Below are 23916 nucleotides of genomic sequence, written 5' to 3' on the forward strand. Positions count from 1 at the left end.
AATTACATATTTGTTAAAGGACTTGGTTTCAGAAGATAGAAAGAATTTTCAAAACTCAATAATAAGAAACAGTGCAATAAAAATGAGGCAAAGATTTGCATAGATATGTCACCTCAGAAGATATACAGATGGCAGATAGGCAAATGAAAAGGGACTTGAGATCATTAGGCATTAAGAAAATAAAAATGCACTTTGGGAGGCCAAGGCAGGTGGATCACAAGGTCAGGAGTTTGAGACCAGCCTGGTCAATATGGTGAAACCCTGTCTCTACTAAAAATACAAAAATTTAGTTGGGCGTGGTAGCAGGTGCCTGTAGTCCCATCTACTCGGGAGGCTGAGGTGGGAGAATCGCTTGAACCCGGAAGGCATAGGTTGCAGTGAGCTGAGATCACGTCATTGCACTCCAGCCTGGGTGACAGAGTGAGACTCTGTCTCAAAAAAAAAAAAGAAAGGAAAAATGAAAACTAAAGTAAGATTGCATACCCTTTAGAATGGCTAACATGAATAAGACTGACTACACCAAGTGATGGCAAAGAGACGGAGCAACTGGAACCCTCATGTGCTACTCATGTTTTAGGAAGCAGTTGGCAGCTTCTTACAAGTTAAAGAGACACCTCCCATATGATCTCATCATTCCACTCCTTCATATTTATTCAAGAGAGATGAAAGCACTTGTCCCTACAAAGATTTGCACGCGTGTATTTATAGCATCTTGATTTGTGATAGCCGCAACCTGTAAACGACATGAATGTCCATCCACTTGTGAATGAATAAACAAACTGTGGTATATTCATTCAGTGGACAACTCTTCTGTGATAAAAGTAAGAATAAACTCTTGATACACTCCAGACCTTGATTGAATCTTAAAATAATTTATGTAAGCCATACCATCGAAAAAAGAGTACATACCATATGATTCTAGTTGCATAACATTTTAGAAAATGTAAATTATAGTGCAGAAAACACGTGAATGGTTGTGTAGAGATGGGGGCAGGAGAAAGGGATTACTGGGGGTATGAGAAGACTTGGGGTAATGGAGATGTTCCGTATTTTATTTAGGTGATGGTTTCACAGGTGCATACAAATATTAAAGTGTATCAAAATGTATACTTTATGTGGACTTCATTGTATATTGATTATACTTCAGTAAAACTTTTAAAAATTAAGGAGAGTAGTTTAAGAGCGCTAATCATATGTCTAGGTGAGCTGTTCAAGAGACATGAAAATGAAGACTAAGTAAAGGCCATTGGCATGGTGATTGGTGGTTACACGAGAGTAGCTGGATCGGAAAAAAAACAATGCAAGGTATTAAAGAACTGGTAGGAAACTCATTAAAAAATATTGTCAGTTCTAAAGCCTAAAACTGTTTTGGCGTGATTCGTTTAAAAGAGGTGTTTTATGTATTTATTCCTACCTTTATTTGCACAAGCCTTTATGTTAGTGTTCATACTTTATAGGTTATATATTTAATATTTAGATACTTATATTTCATTTTTAATGTTTTTTTCTCTACAGAGGGATTGAAGTCTCAAGTTGCCCGCCACAGTCTAAACTACATACAGGAAATTGGAAATGGCTGGTTTGGAAAGGTAAGATGCTCTTCACTTGCGTTTGTTTTCCTCTGAATGATCTGTGTTCAGTGCAGGGCTGATGAAGAATTGTGTTGTGCGGAGTTCCATGTGCCCTGTGGGCCCTGCAGTACTAATTGAGTTTCCCCATTCCCCCTGTGGCAGTGTGGGGGCGTGAGCTTCAGCCTTGCTGTATGTCGAGCCTTTTCCAGGAAGGATGTCTTATGGCATACAGGCTGTTATAACAAAATATCATAAACTGGGTGGCTTATAAACAACAGAAGTTTATTTCTCACAATCCTGGAGACTGGGAAGTCCGAGATCAAGGTGCTGGCTGATTCAGGATCAGCTGAAGGTGGCGCCTTCCTGCTGCGTCCTCACGTGGTTGAAGGAGCAGGGCAGCTCTCTGGAACCTTTTGGAAGGATGCGAATCCCGTTCCCTCCCAAAGGCCTTCCTCCTCTCCATCACATTTGTCATTACCGATTTGGGCAGGACACAGGACGCAAAATTTCGATCATAACAAAGGCCTTTAAAAAAATATATCAGAGACTTTTCTAATTGTTGACATAAGAAAGTAAGAGGGGAGAAGAGACCTGGAATCCTAGCAGCTTCAGCTTTGTATCCTCCTCAGGTTAGATTGTTTTTTTAATCCCTTGCCCTTATAGCACTTAAGCCACTTTAGAACTGTAAATACAGGCTTACAATGAAGACCACCATGAACAACTAGTCTTCTCTCATAGCCTGTCTAGTGGCCTGTAGTAACAATGCTTTGTTGATCTTTTTATCATAGATGGCTCAGAAGGAGTAATCTCCTACAGCCATTTCCACAGTACTGCAGTCGTGCTCTGCAAGAGGTTCCTAATGGAGTAGGGATTACATCGTAAGCACGGTGCTTACAACGGGAGGATGCACTTCCCAGTAGTCAGCCATCTGCTGCTGCTTCTCCTTCCCTTCAGCGTTGTCTGTATCTTTCACGTCCTCCCAACTGTTTGAGTTCTCTTCTGCACCATTCAGCAAAACCTGTTACGTAGCAGCCATTGTTATTGGTGCTAGGGGCACGATGTGGAGGAAGATGGGTCAAACCTTGACCTGTGTGGAGTCCTGTATGAGATATCAAACAAAACCCTGTCTTCACAAGGCTTAGATATCTAGTTGGGAGGGTCACACAGCAAACAGTCAATTGTGGGAGGTGGGCTCAGAGAGGTAGGGGGCAGGCAGGTGATCTGGGATATTGTGTGCCTAGAGACTGCCTTGCTCAGAGTGAAATGGGGAAATACTCTGGTGCTTGAGAGATCATGATGTAATTAAGTTACCTTTTTAAAAGGATCATTCTGGAAGTCATAGAGGGGGAAGGTGAAAGCAGGGAGGAGATGGGCTAGAAGGCTCCTGCAGGCATCCAGGGAGAGGCCCAGGCAGCTTGAACCTGGATGCTAGCGGTGGAGGCGGCAAGAAGTGGTAGGACCCAAGACAGATGTTCAGACGGGAGCATGCGAGTGTAGACTTAGGGGGGATGAGACATGGACTGTGGAGGAAGAGGCAGTCAGGTTGACTGCTGAGGGCCTGATGAACTGGAAGAATAGAGTCGCTGTCAACTGAAATGCAACAGACACTGCGGGAGAGGCAGGAGGAAGTCGGGAGTTCACCTTTGCTATGTCAGGTGTGAGTTGGCTGTTACACAACTCAGTGGGGGCACCAAGTAGCTGAACTGGAAATGCAGAGTTAAGGAGAGAGGGTCCTGGCTGGACATGTAAATCCTAGTGATCTCATTTTATAGAGTGTATTCAAAGCTAGGAGACTAGGTGAAGTCATGGAGAATTTCAAAGTGGAAACCAGGGGGAGGCTCTGCCCCAGGGAGAGGCCAGTGCAGTCAGGGAGAAGCAGTGAGGAGGGAGAAGCCCAGGAGACAGGAGTCTTCTGAAAGTTCCAAGAAGATTAATTGTAGTAATGCTGCAGCTTATAAATGGAGTAAGATGAAGCCTGGGAGAATGAGGATTCAGCAGCGTGAGTTCCTTGGCGTCCTTGAAAGAAAAGTTGTTCAGCGGGAAATGGTGATGGCACATCCTTGCATGGAATGGATTCAAGAGAGAAAGAGGAGATGGTGCATTTAGACAACTCTCTTGAGGAGTTTTACTCCTTAAGGAGCAATAGGCTGGATGCGGTAGCTCACGCCTGTAATTCCAGTGCTTTGGGAGGCCCAGGTGGGGAGGATCACTTGAGGCGAGGAGTTTGAGACCAGCCTTCGCAACATAGCACAACCCCATCTCTAAAAAAAAATTCGCTGAGTGGGATGGCACACACCTGTGGTCCCAGCTACATGGAAGGGTGAAGCAGGAGGATCACCTGGGCCCAGGAGTTCGAGGCTGCAGTGAGCCATATTTGCACCACTGTGCTCCATACAGAGTGACAGAGCAAGACTGTCTCAAAAAAAAAAAAAAAAGAGAGAGAGAGAGGGTGATTTAGTTAATTATCAGAATTTCTTGTTCTCCTTTTTTCTGTCCTTATATTTCTAATAAACACATTGATTTCTGTTCAGGTTCTTACTGTATTTTCAGGACATTAAAATCTATTTTAAAAGGAATATTTTAAAAGAAGTATTTTTATTTTGATCATTCTCTTTTTTTAAAAATCATTCTCTAGAGTTAAATAAAAACCTTTATTCGCATTTTCATCTTAAATATTGCACTTTGGAATACCTTGGCGTTGTCCTGTTTTATATTTAGCATTTCCCTTGTAGCTAGTTCTCATGTGAGGCAGCAGATTCTTATTTTGTGTTCTGTTGATTTCAGTGGGTGTTTTGAATGGAGTTTTGGTAGGAGATCAAGGCCGGGTATCATTGGATGGAGTGCGATGGGTGTTTAAGTTTCAGGGCAATGATTGACTGTAATTAGCTTTTGTCAGTTTACTTTCTCATATGTATAGCAGACTAAATAACAAAACTTAGTGGAAGTGTTTTTGAGTTGAGTTATGTTGGAACTGAACCTATAAATTGCACTTCCATAAAGTCCTAGTGAATTTCCTTGAAGTAGAATACATTTTTAAATAAATCAAACACAAATAAGTATAAATACATTTTAAAATAAATAGAAAAGAAATATACGTAAATATGTGAACATTGTAAATATCTGGTGAATGGTTTAAAATGCTCCTTTTACTGAAGAAAAATATTTGAGTTTTCCAAACTTTTGGTGAGTTGGTATGTAAAAGAATAGAAGGTCACCTGCTTATTGCTTAACTTGTTCACCTGTATTCCGTTTCCTGGTAAATGCGACAGACTCCTTTATCATTTTGATGGAAATGACACAAAAAACTGTTCTTTGATTTTAGGTTCTCTTGGGAGAGATTTACACGGGCACTAGCGTAGCAAGAGTCATTGTGAAGGAGTTAAAAGCAAGTGCCAGCCCAAAGGAACAAGACACTTTTTTGAAAAATGGAGAACCTTACTAGTAAGTAAACCTCGTCATGTGTTCTGTAAGGCTAGTCTGTGGTCTGTTGAAGGTCAGGTGTTTAAAACTGCTGTGGGATTTCTGCCTGCAACATACATGATTAAGTAAGTTCCAAGGTCTCATAAGACCTAAAATGTCCAGGCGTCATCTGAAAATCACTTAGCATTCCAAGAACCAGGAGAACTCAGCCTAAACCAGAAAAGACAACAGATTCCAACACAGATGACAGAGATGTTAGAATTACGTGACAAGAATTTTAAAGCACTCATCATAAAAATGCTTTGTGAGCAATTGCATCACATTTAAAACAAAAAAATACAGTTTCAGCAGAGAAATAGAAGACATAAAGAAGACCTAAATGGAAACCTCAGGACTGAGAAATACAGGAACTCATCATTTCAGTTACAGCCTCAGGGACATGGGGAAATATAACAAAAGATCCAGCATTATTCATGTCATAGATGTCTCAGAAGGAAAGGAGGTAGAGGATGGGGCTGAAAAAGAATTCAAAGCAGTAGTGGCTAAAATTTTCTACATTTGGAAAAGAAAAAGCCTATAGATTTAAGAAATTGAGAAAATGCTAAACAGGATCAACCCAAGGAAATCCATGCCAAGACACATGGTCAAACTTCTGAAAATGAAAGACAAAAAATCCTAAAAGCAGGGAGACAGAAACAGAACTTTACCTATAGCGGGAAGCAATGTGGAGGACAGCCGATTTCTCATCAGAAACCTGGAGGCCAGAAGGAATCAGCACGTTTTTCACTTTTCTAAAGAAAAGAACTCTGAAATTCTTTCTCCAGAGAAAATATCCTTCAGGAATGAAGGGGAATATCAAGACATTCTCAGATGAAAGAAAACTAAGAGAATTTATTACCAGCAGACCTGCCTGAAAAGAATGAGTTTTCTAAACAGAAAAGAACTGATAAAAGGAGGCGTCTTGGAACATCAGAAAAGAAGAACAAAAATATGGCTAAACTTCCTTAAAAAAGCTGATAAATTGTATCATCAGAATTAAAAACATTTGCATTGTGAAAGACCTTGGTAACAGTGAAAAGACAAGCCACAGACTGGGAGAAAATAGCTGGAAACCACATAGCTGACATAGGACTCACACCTAGAATTTATAAGAAACTCTCAAAACTCAACAGAAAAAAAATAACCTAATTCGAAAATTGTCAGAAGACATTAAGAGACATTTCACCAAAGAGGAGATAACATGGATAGCAAATAAGCACATGAAAAGACATTCAGTGTCACGAGCCACTAAAGTAATGAATTAAGATCCCTTCATACCTATTAGAAAAGCTGTAATGGCCGGGCGCAGTGGCTCACGCCTGTAATCCCAGTACTTTGGGAGGCCGAGGCGGGCGGATCACAAGGTGAGGAGATCGAGACCATCCTTGCTAACACGGTGAAGCCCCGTCTCTACTAAAAATACAAAAAATTAGCCGGGCATGGTGGCGGGCGCCTGTAGTCCCAGCTACTCAGGAGGCTGAGGCAGGAGAATGGCGTGAACCCGGGAGGCGGAGCTTGCAGTGAGCTGAGATCGCGCCACTGCACTCCAGCCTGGGCGACAAAACAAGACTCCGTCTCAAAAAAAAAAAAAAAAAAACTGTAATGAAAAAATAGTGACAATACCAAATGCTGGCAAGGATGTGGAGAAACTAGATCCCTCATACAACGCTGGTAGAAATGTAAAATGATAGAGCCACTGTAGAAAATAGCTTGGCAGTTTCTTAAACAAAACATACATTTAGTTATATTTTAGCATTAGTTATATATTAGCATTCTCCAGAGGAACAGAACCAATAGGATGTGTATGTACATGTATATCTAGAGAGAGATGTTTTTAAAGGAATTGGCTCATGAAGTTATGGAGGCTGGAAAGTCTAGAGTCTGCAGGGTGGACCAGGGGGCTGGAGACCCAGGAAATAGTCGATATTGTAGTTCAAGGCTGAAGGCTGTCTGCTGGCAGAATTCCTCCTTCTGTGGGGGAGGTCAGTCTTTGTTCTGTTAGGATCTTCAACTGATAGATGAGGCCCACCATTGTTGCAGGGACTGCTTTACTCCAAGTCCACTGATTTAAGTAGTCATCGCTGGGCACGGTACCTCAGGTCTATAATCCTAGCCTTTTGAGAAGCTGAGGCTGGAGGATTGCTTGAGCCCAGGAGTTCGAGACCAGCCTGGGTAATGTGGTGAGACCCTGTCTGTACAAAAAATCAAAAAAATTAGTTGGGCATGGTGGCACCACGCACCTGTAGTCTCAGCTCCTCAGGAGGCTGAGGCAGGAAGATCACTTGAGCCCAGGTGTACAAGGCTGCAGTGAGCCATGATCACACCACCGTACTCTAGCTTGGATGACAGAGTGAGACCCTGTCTCGGTAGGTAGGTAGGTAGGTAGGTAGGTAGGTAGGTAGGTAGATAGATAGATAGATGATAGATAGATAGATAGATAGGTGATAGATAGATAGATAGATAGATAGATAGATAGATAGATACAGACAGACAATAATTTCATCAAAAAACACCCTCACAGAAACATAATAAGGATAATATTTGACCAAATACCTGGGCACTATGGCCCAGCCAAAGTGACACACAAAATTAACCGGCACATCATACAACTCTGCAGTTGCATCCCTTGTCATTTATTCCAGAGCAGTGAAAACTTTTTTCCATACAAAAACCATTGCATGATTGTTCATAGCAGCTTTATTTGTAATAGCTAACAATTGGAAAAACTAACATGTCCGTCAGTAGGTGAGTGGTTCAGCAAAGCGGTACATTCCTGGAGCACTGCTCCCACATTAAAAAAAAAAAAAATGAACCATTGACACATGGAACACTTTGGATGACTTCAGGGGGATTATGTTGAGTGAAAAAATCAATCTCAAAAGGTCACATACTATACCGATTCCATTTATATAATATTCTTAGAATGAGAACATTCTAGAAATGAAGGACAGGTTAGTGGCTGCCAGGGGTACACATGGGTGGGGTAGGAAGATCTTTGTGGTGATGGGATAGTTCTGAGTCTCCATTGAGGTGGTGGTTACACACATCTGTGCACATGCAGACCTGGCATGGAGCCCTGCACACACTTTATCACAGTGGCAGTTCCCGGGTTTGGGTGTTGTACTATACGTCATTGTGTCATATGTAACCAACAGGGGAAACTGGGTGAAGGGTATCCAGGCCTCTCTCTGCTGTCTTTGCAACTCCTGTAAATTCATAATTGTATCAAAATAAAGGTTTTTTTTTTAAATTATTTTGGCATACCTTTTACTTAACTATATTTTCTTTTGGACACAATATTTTCCAAAAGGAGTTTGCATATACTATGGAAATTTATGGAAAAGAATGTATAAGCTAGATAGGCTGAAGGAGAAACTGAGCTATTTAATATCTGGATTGAAATACATATTGAATTTGTTTTGTTGTTGTCGTTGTTTTGAAGCAGGGTCTTGTTTTGTCCCCCAGGCTGGAGCGCAGTGGTGTAGTCATGGCTCACTGCAGCCTCCACCAGCTGTGCTCACGCAGTACTCCTGGCTCAGCTTCCTGAGGAGCTGGGACCACAGTTACGCGTCCTCACACCCAGTTAGTTTTTCTGTCTTTTGCACAGATCTCTGGTCTCCCTTTTTTGTCCTGGCTGAAATACTTATTGAATTTGTATATACAGTTGGCTCTCTGTATCCACGGGTTCTGTATCCATGGATTCAACCAATGGTGGATGGAAAATATTAAAAAAAAAAAAAATGGAAAGAAATAACAATGCAATAGTAAAAAATATGTAAATAAACAATACAGTATAACAGCTTTTTACATAGCATTTACATCGTATTAGGTATTACAAGTAATCTAGAGACTATTTATATGGGCGGATGTGCATAGGTTATGTGTAGATATGACACCATTTTATGTAAGAGACTTAATCATCTTTGGTTTGGATTTTGGTATCTTCAGGGATTCATGGAACCGGTCTCCCACAGGTACTAAGGGATGACTGTATAGTCTGCCCTCTTTTAAATGCTGCTTTAAAATATTATCTCTAAACTTAAATTACTAAAGATAAAAATTCTTGAGGCCAGGCATGGTGGCACGTGCCTGTAATGCCAGCTATTTGGCCATCTGAGGTGGGAGGATCACTTGAGCCCAGGAGTTGGAGGCTGCAGTGAGCTATGATTGCACCACTGCACTCCAGCCGGGGTGACAGAACGAGACCCTGTCTCTTGAAAAAAATGTTTTAAAGTTTCTTATGTTAAGATTTCTTTTTTACTTTGTGAAAATATTCACTTGATTGGCTTTGAATTACTTGCTAGATAACTTAGTATACACCTTTTAAGTATAATCTTCGTGATCTTTTTAGCCTGTCATTTATGTAAATATTGTATAAATTATGAAAAAATTTGGATTACTGTTTGAATAATTTTATTATTATGCTTTTGTTTGAATAATGTTATTATCATGCTTCCTGATAAACAATATTATGGCTTTTATTTTTCCCAGCATTCTTCAGCATCCAAATATTCTTCAGTGTGTTGGACAGTGCGTAGAAGCAATCCCCTACCTCCTGGTGTTTGAGTTCTGTGACTTGGTAAGTTTTTTGAAGGAATTCAGGTTCGAGCATTCCAAAGGTTGTATTCAAGCGTTTTTGACAGATGGACGTGCTGGATGAGGGGTTGCTTTCATGTCTGTCCCCCAGTTGAAGAACTTTATGATGAGTTACTTTTATTACCTTTGGTGATAGTGATAGTGTTGACTGACACTTACATAGTGGTTTGTTACACTCCAGTCCCTGTGCTAAGCTATTTAATTGCCTTACCACACTTAATGATAACAAACTCCAGAGTTAGGTACCAATATTTGTCCATACTTTCCATGTGATGGCCATGGTGTGGATCAAGTGTATAGCAGAGCCAGAGCCAGAGCCAGAGCTTGGATCTAGATGTGCCCTCCTAAGAGCCTGAACCGGCCTTGAAACATCTTGAAACACTTTAACCCCCTGAGAGAGCCCAAGAATCCCTTTACCTAGAGTACTCCTCATCTGTCAGCATCTGAAAATAGCAAATGTATGTGACATTTATATGTTTAAAGAGTTAGATTTATTTTCTTAAAAACCTTATTTCTTAGCATGATAGTATTATTTATCGGACAGTCGGAAAGATTGTTCTTTGTGCAGTTTTATGAATAATTTCAATAGTAATTTCTGTGTGAAATTTCCTCTAAACATCTTTTCCTGCATGCAGAATATTTCATCTTTTTTAAAAGCCCATTTTTAGCATGTAATTGTTATCTTCCAAAAACAGTGGTGAGCTGTTAATTGGATGAGTCAGGTTTTCATTGATTTCTTTGCATCATCTCAGTTTTCGGAACGTTGAAACTTCCGTGGCTGTGCATAGAAAAATAGGAGTACCCCAAAACAAATTCCCAGTTAATTCAAATAACATTTTCATCTGTTTAAATAAAGAACAGTAAGCATCCTGATTTTTTGTTTTAATTCCTAAGTGTGATTCGAATATTTCTCTCATTGGCAGAGGTGGTTGATTAATAAACTTGATAACATTAGCTTTCATTGGATTATGTAATAGTTACCCTCAAATATCTGTGGCTCATTGCAACAAAGTAGTTCTCGCTCATCTTAGGTGTTGGCTTTCAGTCAGCTGTGGCTCTCTTCTGGGCTGCGTTCATCTTCACTCTAGGATCAGTGTTTTTTTGTGCCTGTAGATGCTGGAAAAGAAAAAAAGAAAAAGTGTATTCTGATGTCATTCCTTAAAGCATTCTTCATGGGTCCTCTGGGTCAAGTTTGTGAGGTTGTTTAAATCTCTCATATCTTCTGATTTGGGGGAAGGAGTGTGGAGGGGGTTTGAGTCAGTTTTCTATTGGTTACTGAGAGAGGCTCTGGTTATAGATTTTCCTTATAATTCTGGTTGTTTTTACATTTTGATGCCCTGTTATGTAGGGATGAACATTTAAGGTTGGTATAATTTCCTATAATTTGAACCTTCTGTCATTATGAAGGGGCTATCTTTAAGGTTAAAAGCATTAATAAAGTCTGGCTTTATTGATACTAATATAGTTAGACCAACTTTCTTTTGGTTAGAATTTGCTTGTCAAATTATATTTCTGTCAATCCTTTTCTTCTCTGGTTTACACCTCTTGTAAATAGTTTGTTGTTAAAAAATTTTTAAATCTTGCAATCGTGGTCATTTAAAATGGAATATGTAGTTCATTTACGTTTCTTGTAATTAGTGAGATATTTGTAGTTTTATCTGCCTATTTGGTATTCTTTTTTGTACCTGTTACAATTTTTCTTTTTTGCTTTTTTTCTGTTCTTCTTTGGGATTCTCAATTTTTTTTGTTTGTTGCAATTTTCCCCATCTACAAGTCTGGACTTGAGATATTTGTTTCTTAATTTTTTGTGTGTTCGCACTAGAAATTACAGCATGCACATTTTTTAACCTAACAAAGTCTAAAATTAATATTTTAATCCTGCCCCCAAAGGAGCTGGAACCTCCTAGAGCTCTCTCTCCATGTAAGGAAAATTGGAATTAAACCTACTTTTCTGGGCCACCCCATATTCTCTGCCATTGTGGAGGATGCTTATTCATTGGACACTTAACTGAAGTAAGGCAGCATGGAGTATCTGCACCTGGAGATACCGAGGCTCAGTATCTGGAGATACCGAGACTCACCTGGAGATACCGAGACTCAGTGTGCTTGTTGTCCTCCAGGTCTCCCAGTGAGAGGTGACACATGATCAATTATTTAGTAGAGGCGTGAGAACTAAGAGGAAGGAGTTCTCGCTGGGATTTCTCAGGGTGTTATTGCATATTATTATATAATTGGTTTTGATGATCTCAATATGATCAGAGTTATAAAATTTATGATCCTAGGTTATTGTGATATAAAAATAGCTTCCTTTTAGTCTAGCTCTGTGTGACCCGTGGAAGGTGATTTTGGCACTGACACAGCATCAACAAAAAAAAAGTTAGGACACAGAGATGCGCCCTTAGGTGACAAGGCAAGTCTGCTTGTCAGAGGTCCACTGTTCTGAGCTGTTTCATGTTGCCTTTTTTGGTCCCTAAGCTCCTTATATTAATTATAAATAACAGTTGAGGCATAGTCTTTGTGAGTGACCATCACAGCAATAGAGCCGGAGTCAGCATCTATTTGACAGTTGCCCATTTCCCAGCTGATGGAGGTGGCTTGGAAAACTATCTCATATATTTTAGCATTTTCCAGTTCTTTGCCCTTCTGCATCCGTTCCTGAAAGTTCCAGTAGACAATGTTAGTTTTTTCATACAATGGTCAAAGACCTTGGCCACTCCGCTTCATGTTTTCTCCTGAATGGGTTCAGAAGATGGGCTTTGTTTTAATGCTATTTTAATTTATTTTTTATGGCAGCTGTCCTTTTTGGGACTAGTAATTTAACCTGTTTTATAAAGAAACACAAAAACATAGCGAAATAACTCCTTTATGTTACCATAAATGACCCAGTATTGATCTAGAGGATTATTTGTATCTTTATCATTGTACAGACATCATTTTTATGAAATTATAAGAAATACATCTGTTCTTTAACTCAGCATCCTTATAATTTTTTCCCCAGCAATTTTAGAGCTCAGACTTAAATACATGTTATCCAAATACTTAGACTAAGTATTCAAAGCATATTAACTTACCTAAATTTGATTGGCTCTTATACTTTGGGGTGAATATTATGCATACAGCCTTCTAGAATGAGCAGATGTGACTTCATGAAACACATTTTATGTGACCCTCCTAAGTCACTCGGGGACGGTCACTCCTGAACATCCCGAGGAGCTCTGGTCCCCACCAAAAGCTTCCACTGGCAGTGCAGAGCTAATAGCTGTGTTTAATTTAAGCGTCCCACCTAATGGTACGTTGATCAATAAAATTTTTTAAACAATCATCGTTCCTCAAATAATTAAAAATACAATTACCATATGATCCAGCTAGTTCCACTTCTGGGGATATATACAAAAGAAGTGAAAGCAGGCCCTCAGGCAGATATTTGCACACGTTATTCACAATAATGGATTAATATCGAAACCACTGTTCACAGTAGCTGGCAGGTGGAAGTGGCCAGGTGTCCATCGATTGGTGAATGGATAAACCAAATCTGCTCTCTCTGTGCAATGGAGGATTGTTAAAAGGAAGGAAATTCCAACACAGGCTACAGCATAAATGAACCTTGAGGCCATTATGGGAAGTGAAACAAGCCAGTCACAAAAAGACAAGTTCTGGGTAATTCTACTTACAGGAGGGACCTAGAGTAGTCAGATTCCTAGAGACAGAAAGTAGAAAGGTGGGTGCCAGGGGCGAGCTGGGACTGGGAAATGGGGAGTTGTTTAATGGATGCAAAGCTTCAGTTCTGTGAGTTGAACAAGTTCTGGAGGGGGCTGGCGGTAATGGTTGTGCAGCAAGGAGAATGTACTTAACTCTGGAATTGTAAACTTAGACATGGTTACAATGCCAAATGGTATTTTGTGCATTTTTTTTTTACCCCAGTAGAAAAAAAATGGATAATTACCTCCCACAATTTAAGGTGCCATGTCAGGTGCTACCTATGTTAGGAGGCTAGGATGCCCTTTGGAAATCTTTGGTTGTCATTTGGCGTGGCCAGTCTTGTGTCAGAGTCAAGGTCATAAACACAGGGTGCCACCAACTTGTCCAGCAGTGGGAGGTCACATTGTTTCCTTGGGCAATTTCATACATATCACTTCTGGGCCCTCGTAAACTTGAAAAGGAACAGGTTTTCCAGCAGCAAGGACTAGGGACCTGACAGGGTTCTTGGCACTGAAGTCCAGTTTCTCTGGGCTCCCACTGTGTGGCAAGAGCAGTCAGGTAGCACCAGCCCAGGGAGCCAGAGAGGGCATCCACTTGAAGGGACCGAGGGTTGTCCCATGGGACACACCAAAGTGTCACTTTGACACTGAGCCCAGCTCCCAGCCTGGATGACCCAAAACCTGCCCAGAAATAGGCCTTTCTGATCAGAGGGGCATAACCCAAGGCAGGACCTGCCCCCTGGCCGCAATACAAAGGGCACAGAGGGCAGCGGTCCGGGCTGTGTAAAAAGCCACTGTGGCCACGGTGAAGGACCGGCTATCGCTGCCTGTCTTAGCAGGTCAAGAGCGATTGAATGAACAGTGGCCGTGTCAGTCGTCATCCTGCAGTCTTCATGCCCAGTGATAACATCTCCCAAGTAGAAAGGAGAAAATATTTTTACACTTACTTAATTCCTTGTAAGATGGAATTAACCAGCCTGTTTTTAAAAGGCACTTAATCATGGAATTTTTATGAAAGTAAATGAAAACTCTTCTGAGTGCATTTGGTAGCTGGCCTGCAGCCACAGATTTGCAATGCTGATGGTGACAATGTTTATGAAAGGAGCCGAGAGATGACTGGAGGGTGTTTTATAGAACTTGTTGCCATGGCAGGTACACACCGCTCTCACGTGAATATCAAGGCAATGAGACTTTTGATTAAGGATCACTCACTCAACAAAAATGGATTGAGCAAATTCGAAGTGCCGGGAGCTGCCTGGTGCTTTAAGGAACACAGAAGTGAATAAGCCCCGCCCCTGACTTGCCTGCTCAGATGTTCATTCTGCCACTCACTGGTTTATCACCTTGGAAAATCCCTTAACCTCTTCTGTAAAATGGCAGTAATACTGTCTCCCCTTAGAACTGCCCTGACCATTAAGTAAGATGATGGATGAAATTACCGAGCAGAAGGAAAATGCTCAGTAAGTGGTGGCCATTTTTAGTTACTAAAATTGATTGATTCTAATTATTAAATAAAAGCTTGGGTAGTGCGTATAGAAGTACGGGAGTCCTAACCAGGATCACTAGGGAAGGCTTTGTAAAGGAAGTGAGGAGATGGGGGACGCTGTGCCCTGGTGGCAAGGCCAGCTGGGTCTGTTGGGAAGGCTCAAGTGGAAGGGGTAAGGACAGGGAAAAAAGCACGCTGGAGACCAGGCTGCCAGCGGGGAGAGAAAAAGGAGGATGTAGACTAACCTTTGCCACATCCTAATCTTTCTTATTGGTCAGCAGTTTCTTCAGCTCCATCACCTGGCTCCGGAGCAGATGATACTGTGTTCTTTAATGTTGTATCCTGAGCTCCTTTACTAAATTCAGCCAGTAAAACACGGAGTCAGTTTCTGAAGGCAGTTTGCAGTGGAGAAGGGGAAGGACGTCCACTGTTTCTGAAGGCAGTTCGCAGTGGAGAAGGGGAGGGCATCCACTGGCTATTCTTTGACAGCAGCGCATTGCTCTGTGGGACTTGTGCTCTTCTGTCCCTCATGAAGAGCAGTGACTTGGGGGCAGAATCAGAGGAGCTTAGACCCATGGGCTCTTAGACCTGGAAGGAACCTTGGCCACAGCCCACAATGGGGAGTACGATGGGGAAGCTCTGAGCATTCTGGGCTAGGCCCAGTGCTGGGCATTTGATATGTGTTCCCATCGAGTGAGTTGTCTTGACAACGCTGTGAGACCCGTAGCAGTAGCTTCAGTCTACAGATGAGGAAACCGAGGCTGAGAGAGGGGAAGGGACTGGCTGAAGAATCAGACCCAGGCTGCGTGTGTCAGGGTTGGTGATGGACTTGCCTGAGGGTGCAGAGTTACCAGTGCCAAAGTGAGTGTGTGTACGGGTGGCTTGATTTTATTCTAATTTTATTCTATTGTTTTAAAAATAGAGATGGGGTCTCACTACATTGCCCAGGCTGGTCTCAAACTCCTGGTCTCAAGCGATCTTCCCACCTCAGCCTCCCAAAGTGCTGGAATGATCCGGCCCTGTATGCTTTTATACCACGTGGTTTAATGCCACCACCAGTGGGAGGCCTCCATTTTAGAATCGGCCTTTGGTGCAGAAATGCCTAATTAATGGGCAGCTCTTCTTTATGAATGTAGTTATTAATAAGCCCCATGCACCAGGGCACCTCAGGTCAGCAGTTTCTCCTCAGGCACCGGGCACACCAAGATGGATGACGTGTCATTGCCCCTAAGGAGCTCATGTAGAGGAGAGGGGACACGGAGTCACGGTGGAACAGGCGTGAGGAGAGCCAGGGGCACAGGTGGACGGGGTCCCTGACCAGAGCCAGCAGAGGGGAGGCCTGTGCTGGGCGACCGCATGGGTTGAGGTGTGGGGGTGATTGGGTCGGGGGTACGTTCCCAGTCCCTGGGTCTGCCCTGTTCCGGTGCCCGGCCCTGTGCTGCGGCCCTGCCAATGGCCTTGGCCCTCCCCACGGCTGGCTGCAGCCCGGGCACTATGGCCTTGGCCCTTGCCGAATCTGCCCCGGCTGCCTCTGGCCAGGCCCTTCCGGTCTTCCCTGGTGCCTGCTCCCCCTCCCCTGCGTTTCCTCCATCAGCACTGCTTCCCCATGTGAGTGGCCACCCTGCTCCTAGGTGCTGTCTTCATTCTCCCCTGTTGCTGCAGTGACAGGTCATTGCTGCTTATAACCAAGGTGTGCACCTGTAGCTGGAGCGCTGGAGCCACACGGAGTGGCAGCTGTGATCTCAGCAGAGGTTCTCTGGCGCCCTCCGATGGTGCTTGGGCAGGCTAGTGGGGGCCTCACTGTTGTCCGAAAAAGTTTAAAAAGAAAAACACTTTTAATAGAAAAACTTACAGAATAACGATATAAAGAAAAATATTTTTGTACAACTGTACAATGTGTTTTTGTTTTCAGCTAAGTGTTATTACAAAAAGACTCAAAAGTTTTAAAAAATTAAAAAGTAAAAAAAGTTACAGTAAGCTAAGGTATATTATTGAGAAAGAAAAAATTTTTATATAGATTTAGTGTGGCCTAAGGGTCTCTTGAGCCCAGGAGGTCAAGGCTGCATACAGAAATACTTGCCATTGTGTTACAGTGGCTTACACTATTCAGTGCAGTAACATGCTCTATAGGTTTGAAGCCTAGGCTATAGCAAGAAACCACCCTCTGTGGCCTCGGGGTACAGTAGGCTGACCGTCTAGGTTCATGTAAGTATACTCTGTGACGTTTGCACGATGGTGAAATTGCCTAACAACACATTTCTCAGAAGGCATCTCCAGTGTTAAGTGACACATGACTGTATTTTAACAGAATTTTGGAATAATTTAGACTCTGTTCTCCAAGTAACATTTACTATACAAAGATAAACTTTCAAAGAGAATCAGATTTTACAAAAGAATATTATTTTCCCAAATTAAGTGTCTTTGGCAAGCTTTAATGTACAGAGTAATGAAGTAATAAATTTAAAAGCCCAGTAAAAATGTGAAATTTCAGATTTACTCCCAAGTTCATTCTTATTAGATTATGAAATGGAAATGATAGGATGGGGCTGCTTTGGGAAAACAGTTGTCCCGACTTTAACCTGTAGGACATCATTTAGAATGTCTGCCTAAGTGTTTTTTCTTTTTTCTCCCATTCATTAAGCAAATATTAAACACATGCTGTGTGCCCAGCACTGTTCTAGGTTTTAGAGACACAATAGGGAACTAGACGGAGTCCTAGCCATGTCTAGCTTGCTTTCTAGTGATAGAGACAGACAAGGAAATAAAACAGCAGGGAGGAACCCAGGCTATCACGGTTGGATTTATGTTTTCAGGGACTGGCTTTGGCTGCTCAGGCGAATGGATGCAGGGAGGCTGCAGGGAGACTGGCGCAGATGTGTCCTCAAGATGGGGTGGTGCTGGGACCAACACCACAGCAGCGGAGGCGTGGGAGGTAGTTTGAAAACAGACCCAGAACTTGGTGACAGGTTGGATGTGGCCGCCTAGAGGCAGAACTCACAAATGACATCTTCACTTTTGGTCTGACCTACTTGGAAAACGGCGATGCCACTTACTGAGATTGGCAGAGGTTTGTGCCAGAGGGCTCTTAGGCATACAGGGAGGGAAGTCGAGTCAGGAGATGAGGGGCTGGGCCAGAGAGGTGTACGTGAGGCATGGGCTTTCAAGCCATGGGGTGGCTGAAACCCCTGGGTGGAGAGCGTCCCCAGGGCTGAGGACCAGGACGGAGCTCCGGGGTCCTTATGGATCAGCGAGAGGAGGGAGAGCCAGCTGGGGGGGCCAAGGAAGGAGCGGCCAGTGGGATAAGAAGAAACACAGGAGGTTGCGGTGCCCAAAGGCTGGTGAAGAAGGACATGTTTAAGCAAGGAAGGAACGGGCCGGTCTCTGTTAACGCTGGTGAGATGAGACCCGACCAGCTGTGCTTGGGGAGAAGTGGGCAGGTCGCTCCTTGATAGGCCTGGCGAGAGCAGCTGCCACTGAATGGTGGATGCAAGTGCTTCTGATGGCGGCAAGGGGTTCCTGAACAAGGAGCCAGGATCGACCAGGCTTCTGAGGAGTTTAACCACGGAAAGGAGAGAGAAGTGGAGGGCTGGGGAGGGGAGGGCTGGGTTTACCTGGGAGGTGTTTGGGGCCACAGCAGAGAAGAGATGGACCCTCGAGAGGACTGAGCTTAGAAAGGCAGAAGACGAAGAATCCATGGCAACCAAAGAGGAGATGATGTATAAGGTTATGGATGCCAGTGGGCGGGGGGACCAGTGGTGCTGAGAAAAAATAGACACAGGCAGAGAGCTGCTGGGAGGGAAGAGAGGCCCCGGGCTGCGCGGAGGCGTGGCGGCGTCAGCTGCCCCAGTCTGCAGGTCTTCTATTTCATTAGCAGAAGCGGGGGTGTTGCGCTGTCTATATCATTCTTTCATCCTTTCAATAAAATTATTGAAGATTATGTTTTTCCCCAGAATCATCCTATTAAACATATAAATGACTTTAATTTTTCAGTTCTAAAGCTGTTTACTTGTTGACTTTTTACACAGTATTGAAATTAATTAATTGCTCCTAGTGTCCTGCAGAAAAGCTATATAAAGCCCCCCCTGGCCATTCATGTCAGTATTGAGGAGGGGGCTTGCGAGGAACCCATTTACAGGTGTTTGAATGACTCATTCCACAAAGGCGTTGCAGGTCACTTGCTCTGCTGGTGGAGAGCTTGGTGTAGCGCTCTGCTGCCATCTAGTGTCATAAGTTTTCCTTCGGGAGTTTTTTTGGGGGGTTTTGGGAAGCTGAGAAATTTTTAAAACTTGGATAAAGGAATGTTTATTTTAATTCAGAATACATTGCTGTTGAGCTTTTTTTCTTTAAACAGTGGACCAAAATAATCATGTCTATTCACTAGGCACCATTAAAGTACAAATAAATCAGGTAACTAAATATGTCTGTTTTGGATAGAATGAATCAAATTTTAGTACTTGCTTAACATAAACATCTTTACTCTAATTAAAGATTTTATGTTGACTTTTTCTTTTAAACTGTGGTACCAGGAGAGCTCTATGGACCTTTCTGGAACATAGAACTAACCCTGGATCCTACACAATCCATGACAAGTCTCAGCCATGAGAACCATGACCAGGGGCCTCCAGTAATCTTTGATGTTCTTCCCTGTTCCTGGGTTAAAGATATTTTTGCCTGGAATGTACTGATTTTATCTATTCTTAAGTAAAATCCCCTTCTGTTGATTATATTCTGTCTTTGAGTGAAATTTGGGAAGTGGGCTATTATGAAGAGAAGACATTTTAAGAACAGTGAGTGATGGTGAATATACTTTAGATACCCTTGAGAAGCAGCCACGCCCTCTCTGCGCTTCCTCTGCCTTCGTGGCAGTTCACTGCCTGCAGCAGCTGCTGTTGGATTTGAGGATTGGCCAGATTCAGCCCAGCAAAACCATGTTTTCGTGTGAGAGTAAGTTTTTCCTTAGATGGGTATTGGTGGCGGAGGGGTTAGGCAGAAGAATTTCATTGCCATTTCATTGGTAATGTAGATAGACTTAAGCTTTTTTCATGTGTACTTTCTCTATGGGCTACCTTATGAAATTCCCATCCGCCTGTAGTCCTGGAGTTTTTTGCTGGAATTTTTCTGGGTGAATTTAATTGTCTTCTGAATCATTTGTTATCCTTACAACTCCCAAGCTCCACAGAGCCTAACCTGGATGGAGGGGCATATGTTTTTACAAGAAAAAAAAAAAAAGTTGTCTCTTTCTCCTCTGGAGTGGCTTCTAATTTCATTGGAAACAAAGGAGAGGGCACCACGTTTGGAAGGAAATGTGTGAAGGACAGCGATGGCCGGGTGGATGGCACCGAGGGAAGGCCACTGCTCCACTGGCAGAACAGTCACATGACGCTTGGGAGACCCCCAGCAGATTGATGGGTTGGACCTTCAGTTATTTTATGTTCATTCTTATAAAATACATTGATGTTGTCTGCATACTGATTTAATTCACTTGCTAAATAGAACTTTCTTGACTAGTTGGTAAACCGAAAAGTAGAAGCACGGCACTACCATTTATTAGCTCTGTGGCCTTGGGCAAATTTCTTACCCTCCCTAAGCCTCAGTTCCATATCTGGTAAACATCTCACATTGTATTTGCAGTAACAAGTGCAAAAACTCCTAACATAACGCTTGGCTCAGGGCTCAAAGCACAAATGGTGGCAACTATTAATATCAACATTATCACTCATGTAAAGATCTTGGAAACTGGGAATGGAAACAAATTTAGATTCTTGGAGTGGACCTAGAAGTTACCTCAGAATGTACTCAGTATTAAATGTGGGTAAATGTTTGTAAAGGAATACTGTGTTTTAAGGTTTTATTCTGGGAGGTATTTGATAAATTGGCTATCTTCAGTAACAGTTACAAGACATGTACTCTTTAGTTGGTCAAGGAAAATGTCCTTCCTCAGGAGTCTTTTTTTTTTTTTTTCTTTTTTTTCCCGCTCCCCGCCTCCAGCCGTCTTTTCTTGACTCAGATTTAAAGAACACTGAAAGCTATTGGCTTGCTTTCTAAATTTTATTAACTGATTCGAGGAAACTTTAATTTGGAATGAAATCGTATCAATAAATATTTAATCATGTGGTAAGGAGAATATGGAAGATTTTATTCCCTCAAAAGGGTATTCCCTATAAACAGATACACTGTAAACTCCCTGAAACATAGTATCCTAAATGAAAATCATGAAATAAAGACAGCGTAACACAGGGAAGTCTTGGAGGAGGCCTGGGGAGCCCCGCAGTGTCATGGCCGTGTGCTGGGCGTCTGACTGTAAGTTTGTTTATTTTCCTGCTCAGGTTGCTCCCCTTTGAAGAGTAGGCTTGTTAACATGGTGAGTTTTTCTGGAGTGGCTGAAATGTTCTTTCTCTTCACTGTCTCAGGATAGCCCAGGGTCCTGGGGAAGCTGGGGGAGACCTGAAGCAGTTGTTGCTGCACTGCCTGGACTTCTCCTCCTTTCCCACCCATTTTTCTTTCCCTCTCTCCCACTCCATTGCTCCTCCAAGCTTTGGCAGTAGCCACGGCGCCTTCGTGATGAAGCGCTCACTGCCCAGGGGCCGCCTGGAGTCCATAGAACAGGCAGTGTGAATGGCACCATTTCTTACACTCTCCGTGTCATCTCCTAGGTAACCTGGGAGTTTCTTTAATTCTACACAGCATTTAGTTTAAATGTGCATCATTGCAAAACTATCTTTTTTTAAACTGTTTTGTTTTCCATGTGTTTATGTGACAAAAATGTTAACTAGTTAGAATGTTCCTAAAAGCATAATAGTGTTCTATACTTTTGCAGTATTGGGTTGGAACTTCTTTAAGTATGAACAAAAGAAGTTTCCAATAAATAATCTTAACAGTTAGTGTTCACCGAGGCACGTATTTAAGCGCTCACTTTGTTCCTGTGGCTCGTTTTGAAACTCAAAGGGGCTGACTTTTGCAGGGCGACCTGAAGGCGTACCTGCGCACAGAGCAGGAGCACATGCGGGGGGACTCACAGACCATGCTGCTGCAGAGGATGGCATGCGAGATCGCCGCGGGGCTGGCCGCCATGCACAAGCTGCACTTCCTGCACAGGTGGGTCCCTGCGTCAACGGTGCACGCCCCACACAGTGCCGGCGGGCCAGTCCAGAGACGCTGCCGGGTTTGTGAAACTTAAGGAGGACAGGAGGTGGCAGAATGAACCCAGCACATGTAGGTAGAAGCGATCTCGTTCTTGCCCATGTCCGGATCAGGGTTGAGTTGGGCTTCATTGAAACCAGTACCAGGGAATAAGATGTCTTAATACGTTTATTATTTCCAGCATTTCAAAGAATGTGAACAGTTGTACCTGCCTCAGAGTTGGGAGTAAACAGTCCCGATCCACCGTATGACACCTCGCGTGTTTCATCCTTGCCACACCAGCTTTAGGCTTCTGGTGCCACCCGCCCGGTTTCACGGTGCGTCCCAGTTCACATTCCTGAGAGAGGAAGAGAGAATCTCTAGGCCAGCAGCTTCTGTTTGTACAAGGTCATAACACTGGTTTCTGGCCAGCTGAAGGGTGGGCTTCAGGTGCCCATTTGGAAGCAGAGGTGTCATGGGATCCGATCTGAAGAGCCCCCCCCCCCCCCCCGGGTGGGTAGTCAGGGGCTGCTTGTGAGCAGCACAGCGATCTGTGTAGCACATTTCTGTTGCAACCTTTCAGGCCCACTTGAATGACCATAGTTCTTTTTTTTTTTTTTTTGAGACGGAGTCTTGCTCTGTTGCCCAGGCTGGAGTGCAAGTGGCGCGATCTCGGCTCACTGCAAGCTCCGCCTCCCGGGTTCACGCCTTGAATGACCATAGTTCTTTGGAACACGTTGTATTTTGTTCAGACCATCGATGGTGATTTTCGTAATTAAAACATCAAAGGACTTGGAGTCCTGTCTCAAATGACGAGTCTGTTCTGTGAACCCGAAAGGAGATTTCTGCTTATTCTCCTCTAGGCTTTTGAGCTGTGCTTTATGTTTAAAAACAACACGATATATTTAAAATTATTTCTTAGGTCTCCAGGGAAACCAGGCAGTATTTCTTTAGTCGACTTTAAGTAAATCATTTAACTCTTAGTAATCCATTGACCTAAAAAGGAACACCTGTGTGTCTTGACTTGAAGGGATGTGTATGAAGTATTCTATTTTTTATTTATTTATGTATTATTTTTTTGAGACAGAGTCTCTATCGCCCAGGCTGGAGTGCAGTGATGTGATCTCGGCTCGCTACAACCTCCACCCCTGGGGTTCAAGTGATTCTCCTGCCTCAGCCTCCCGAGTAGCTGGGGCTACAGGCACACGCCACCAGGCCTGGCTAATTTTTGTATTTTCAGTAGAGATGGGGTTTCACCATGTTGGCCAGGCTGGTCTCAAACTCCTGACCTCAGATGATCCATCCGCCTCGGCCTCCTGAAGTGCTGGGATTACAGGTGTGAGCCACCGTGCCTGGCTTGAAGTATTCTTTTTTGTAAAAAGCAGATTTCACAGTAATATACTTACAGTGTGATTCCATTTTTTGTTTTAAGTATGAAAACACCTGGTTGTATTTCTAGAGGTGTGTGTGTCTAAACAGGCGTGGAAAAGTACTGTGCCTATCAGACTGTCAACATTCCTTCAAGGGGGGACGGAGGAAAATTATTAACCTTCTTCTTACACATTTATATCTTGTTTGATTTGCGATAGTAAACAAATCACTCTGGTAAAGTGTTTTTTTTTTTTTTTTAAAGACTCAAAAAGTTACCAGTTTCTTAAGACCCAAAGCAGAATCCCTTACATGAAGCTTTATAAAGATTTCATAATGGAGAAAGCCTATATTTAGCTTTTGATGTCTTTTATAGCAGGCTATTATCTAGCATAATTTACATTGTTAATATCTTACAAAATGCAGATAATTACTAATACTGGTTTAGGAATTCTTAAATTTTGGAGAAGGGGGTTTAATTTTAAAAGAGCATCATATTGGAATCAGCAATGTCAAATTATCAAAGACAACTAGAATCTGTATTTTTTAAATTGGCAAAGATATCAGAGTAAATAGTATTTTCCTATGAGTTTCAAGTTAAAGTTTTACTTAATTTCAA

General features: G+C 42.6%; 1 protein-coding gene across 2 annotated transcripts in view; it reads left to right on the plus strand.

The window, feature by feature from the left end:
- LMTK2 (lemur tyrosine kinase 2) overlaps nt 1–23916 on the plus strand; it is a 102911-nt gene that overhangs the window by 43310 nt on the left and 35685 nt on the right. For both annotated transcript variants that reach the window (XM_024250151.3, XM_024250152.3), the window contains exons 4-7: nt 1516–1589; nt 4894–5012; nt 9522–9609; nt 21772–21905. In XM_024250151.3, coding sequence (XP_024105919.2) covers nt 1516–1589; nt 4894–5012; nt 9522–9609; nt 21772–21905 — 415 coding nt within the window. The remainder of the gene's footprint in view (nt 1–1515; nt 1590–4893; nt 5013–9521; nt 9610–21771; nt 21906–23916) is intronic.

The sequence above is a fragment of the Pongo abelii genome, chromosome 6 (assembly GCF_028885655.2).
Source record: "Pongo abelii isolate AG06213 chromosome 6, NHGRI_mPonAbe1-v2.0_pri, whole genome shotgun sequence".
NCBI lineage: Eukaryota > Metazoa > Chordata > Mammalia > Primates > Hominidae > Pongo > Pongo abelii.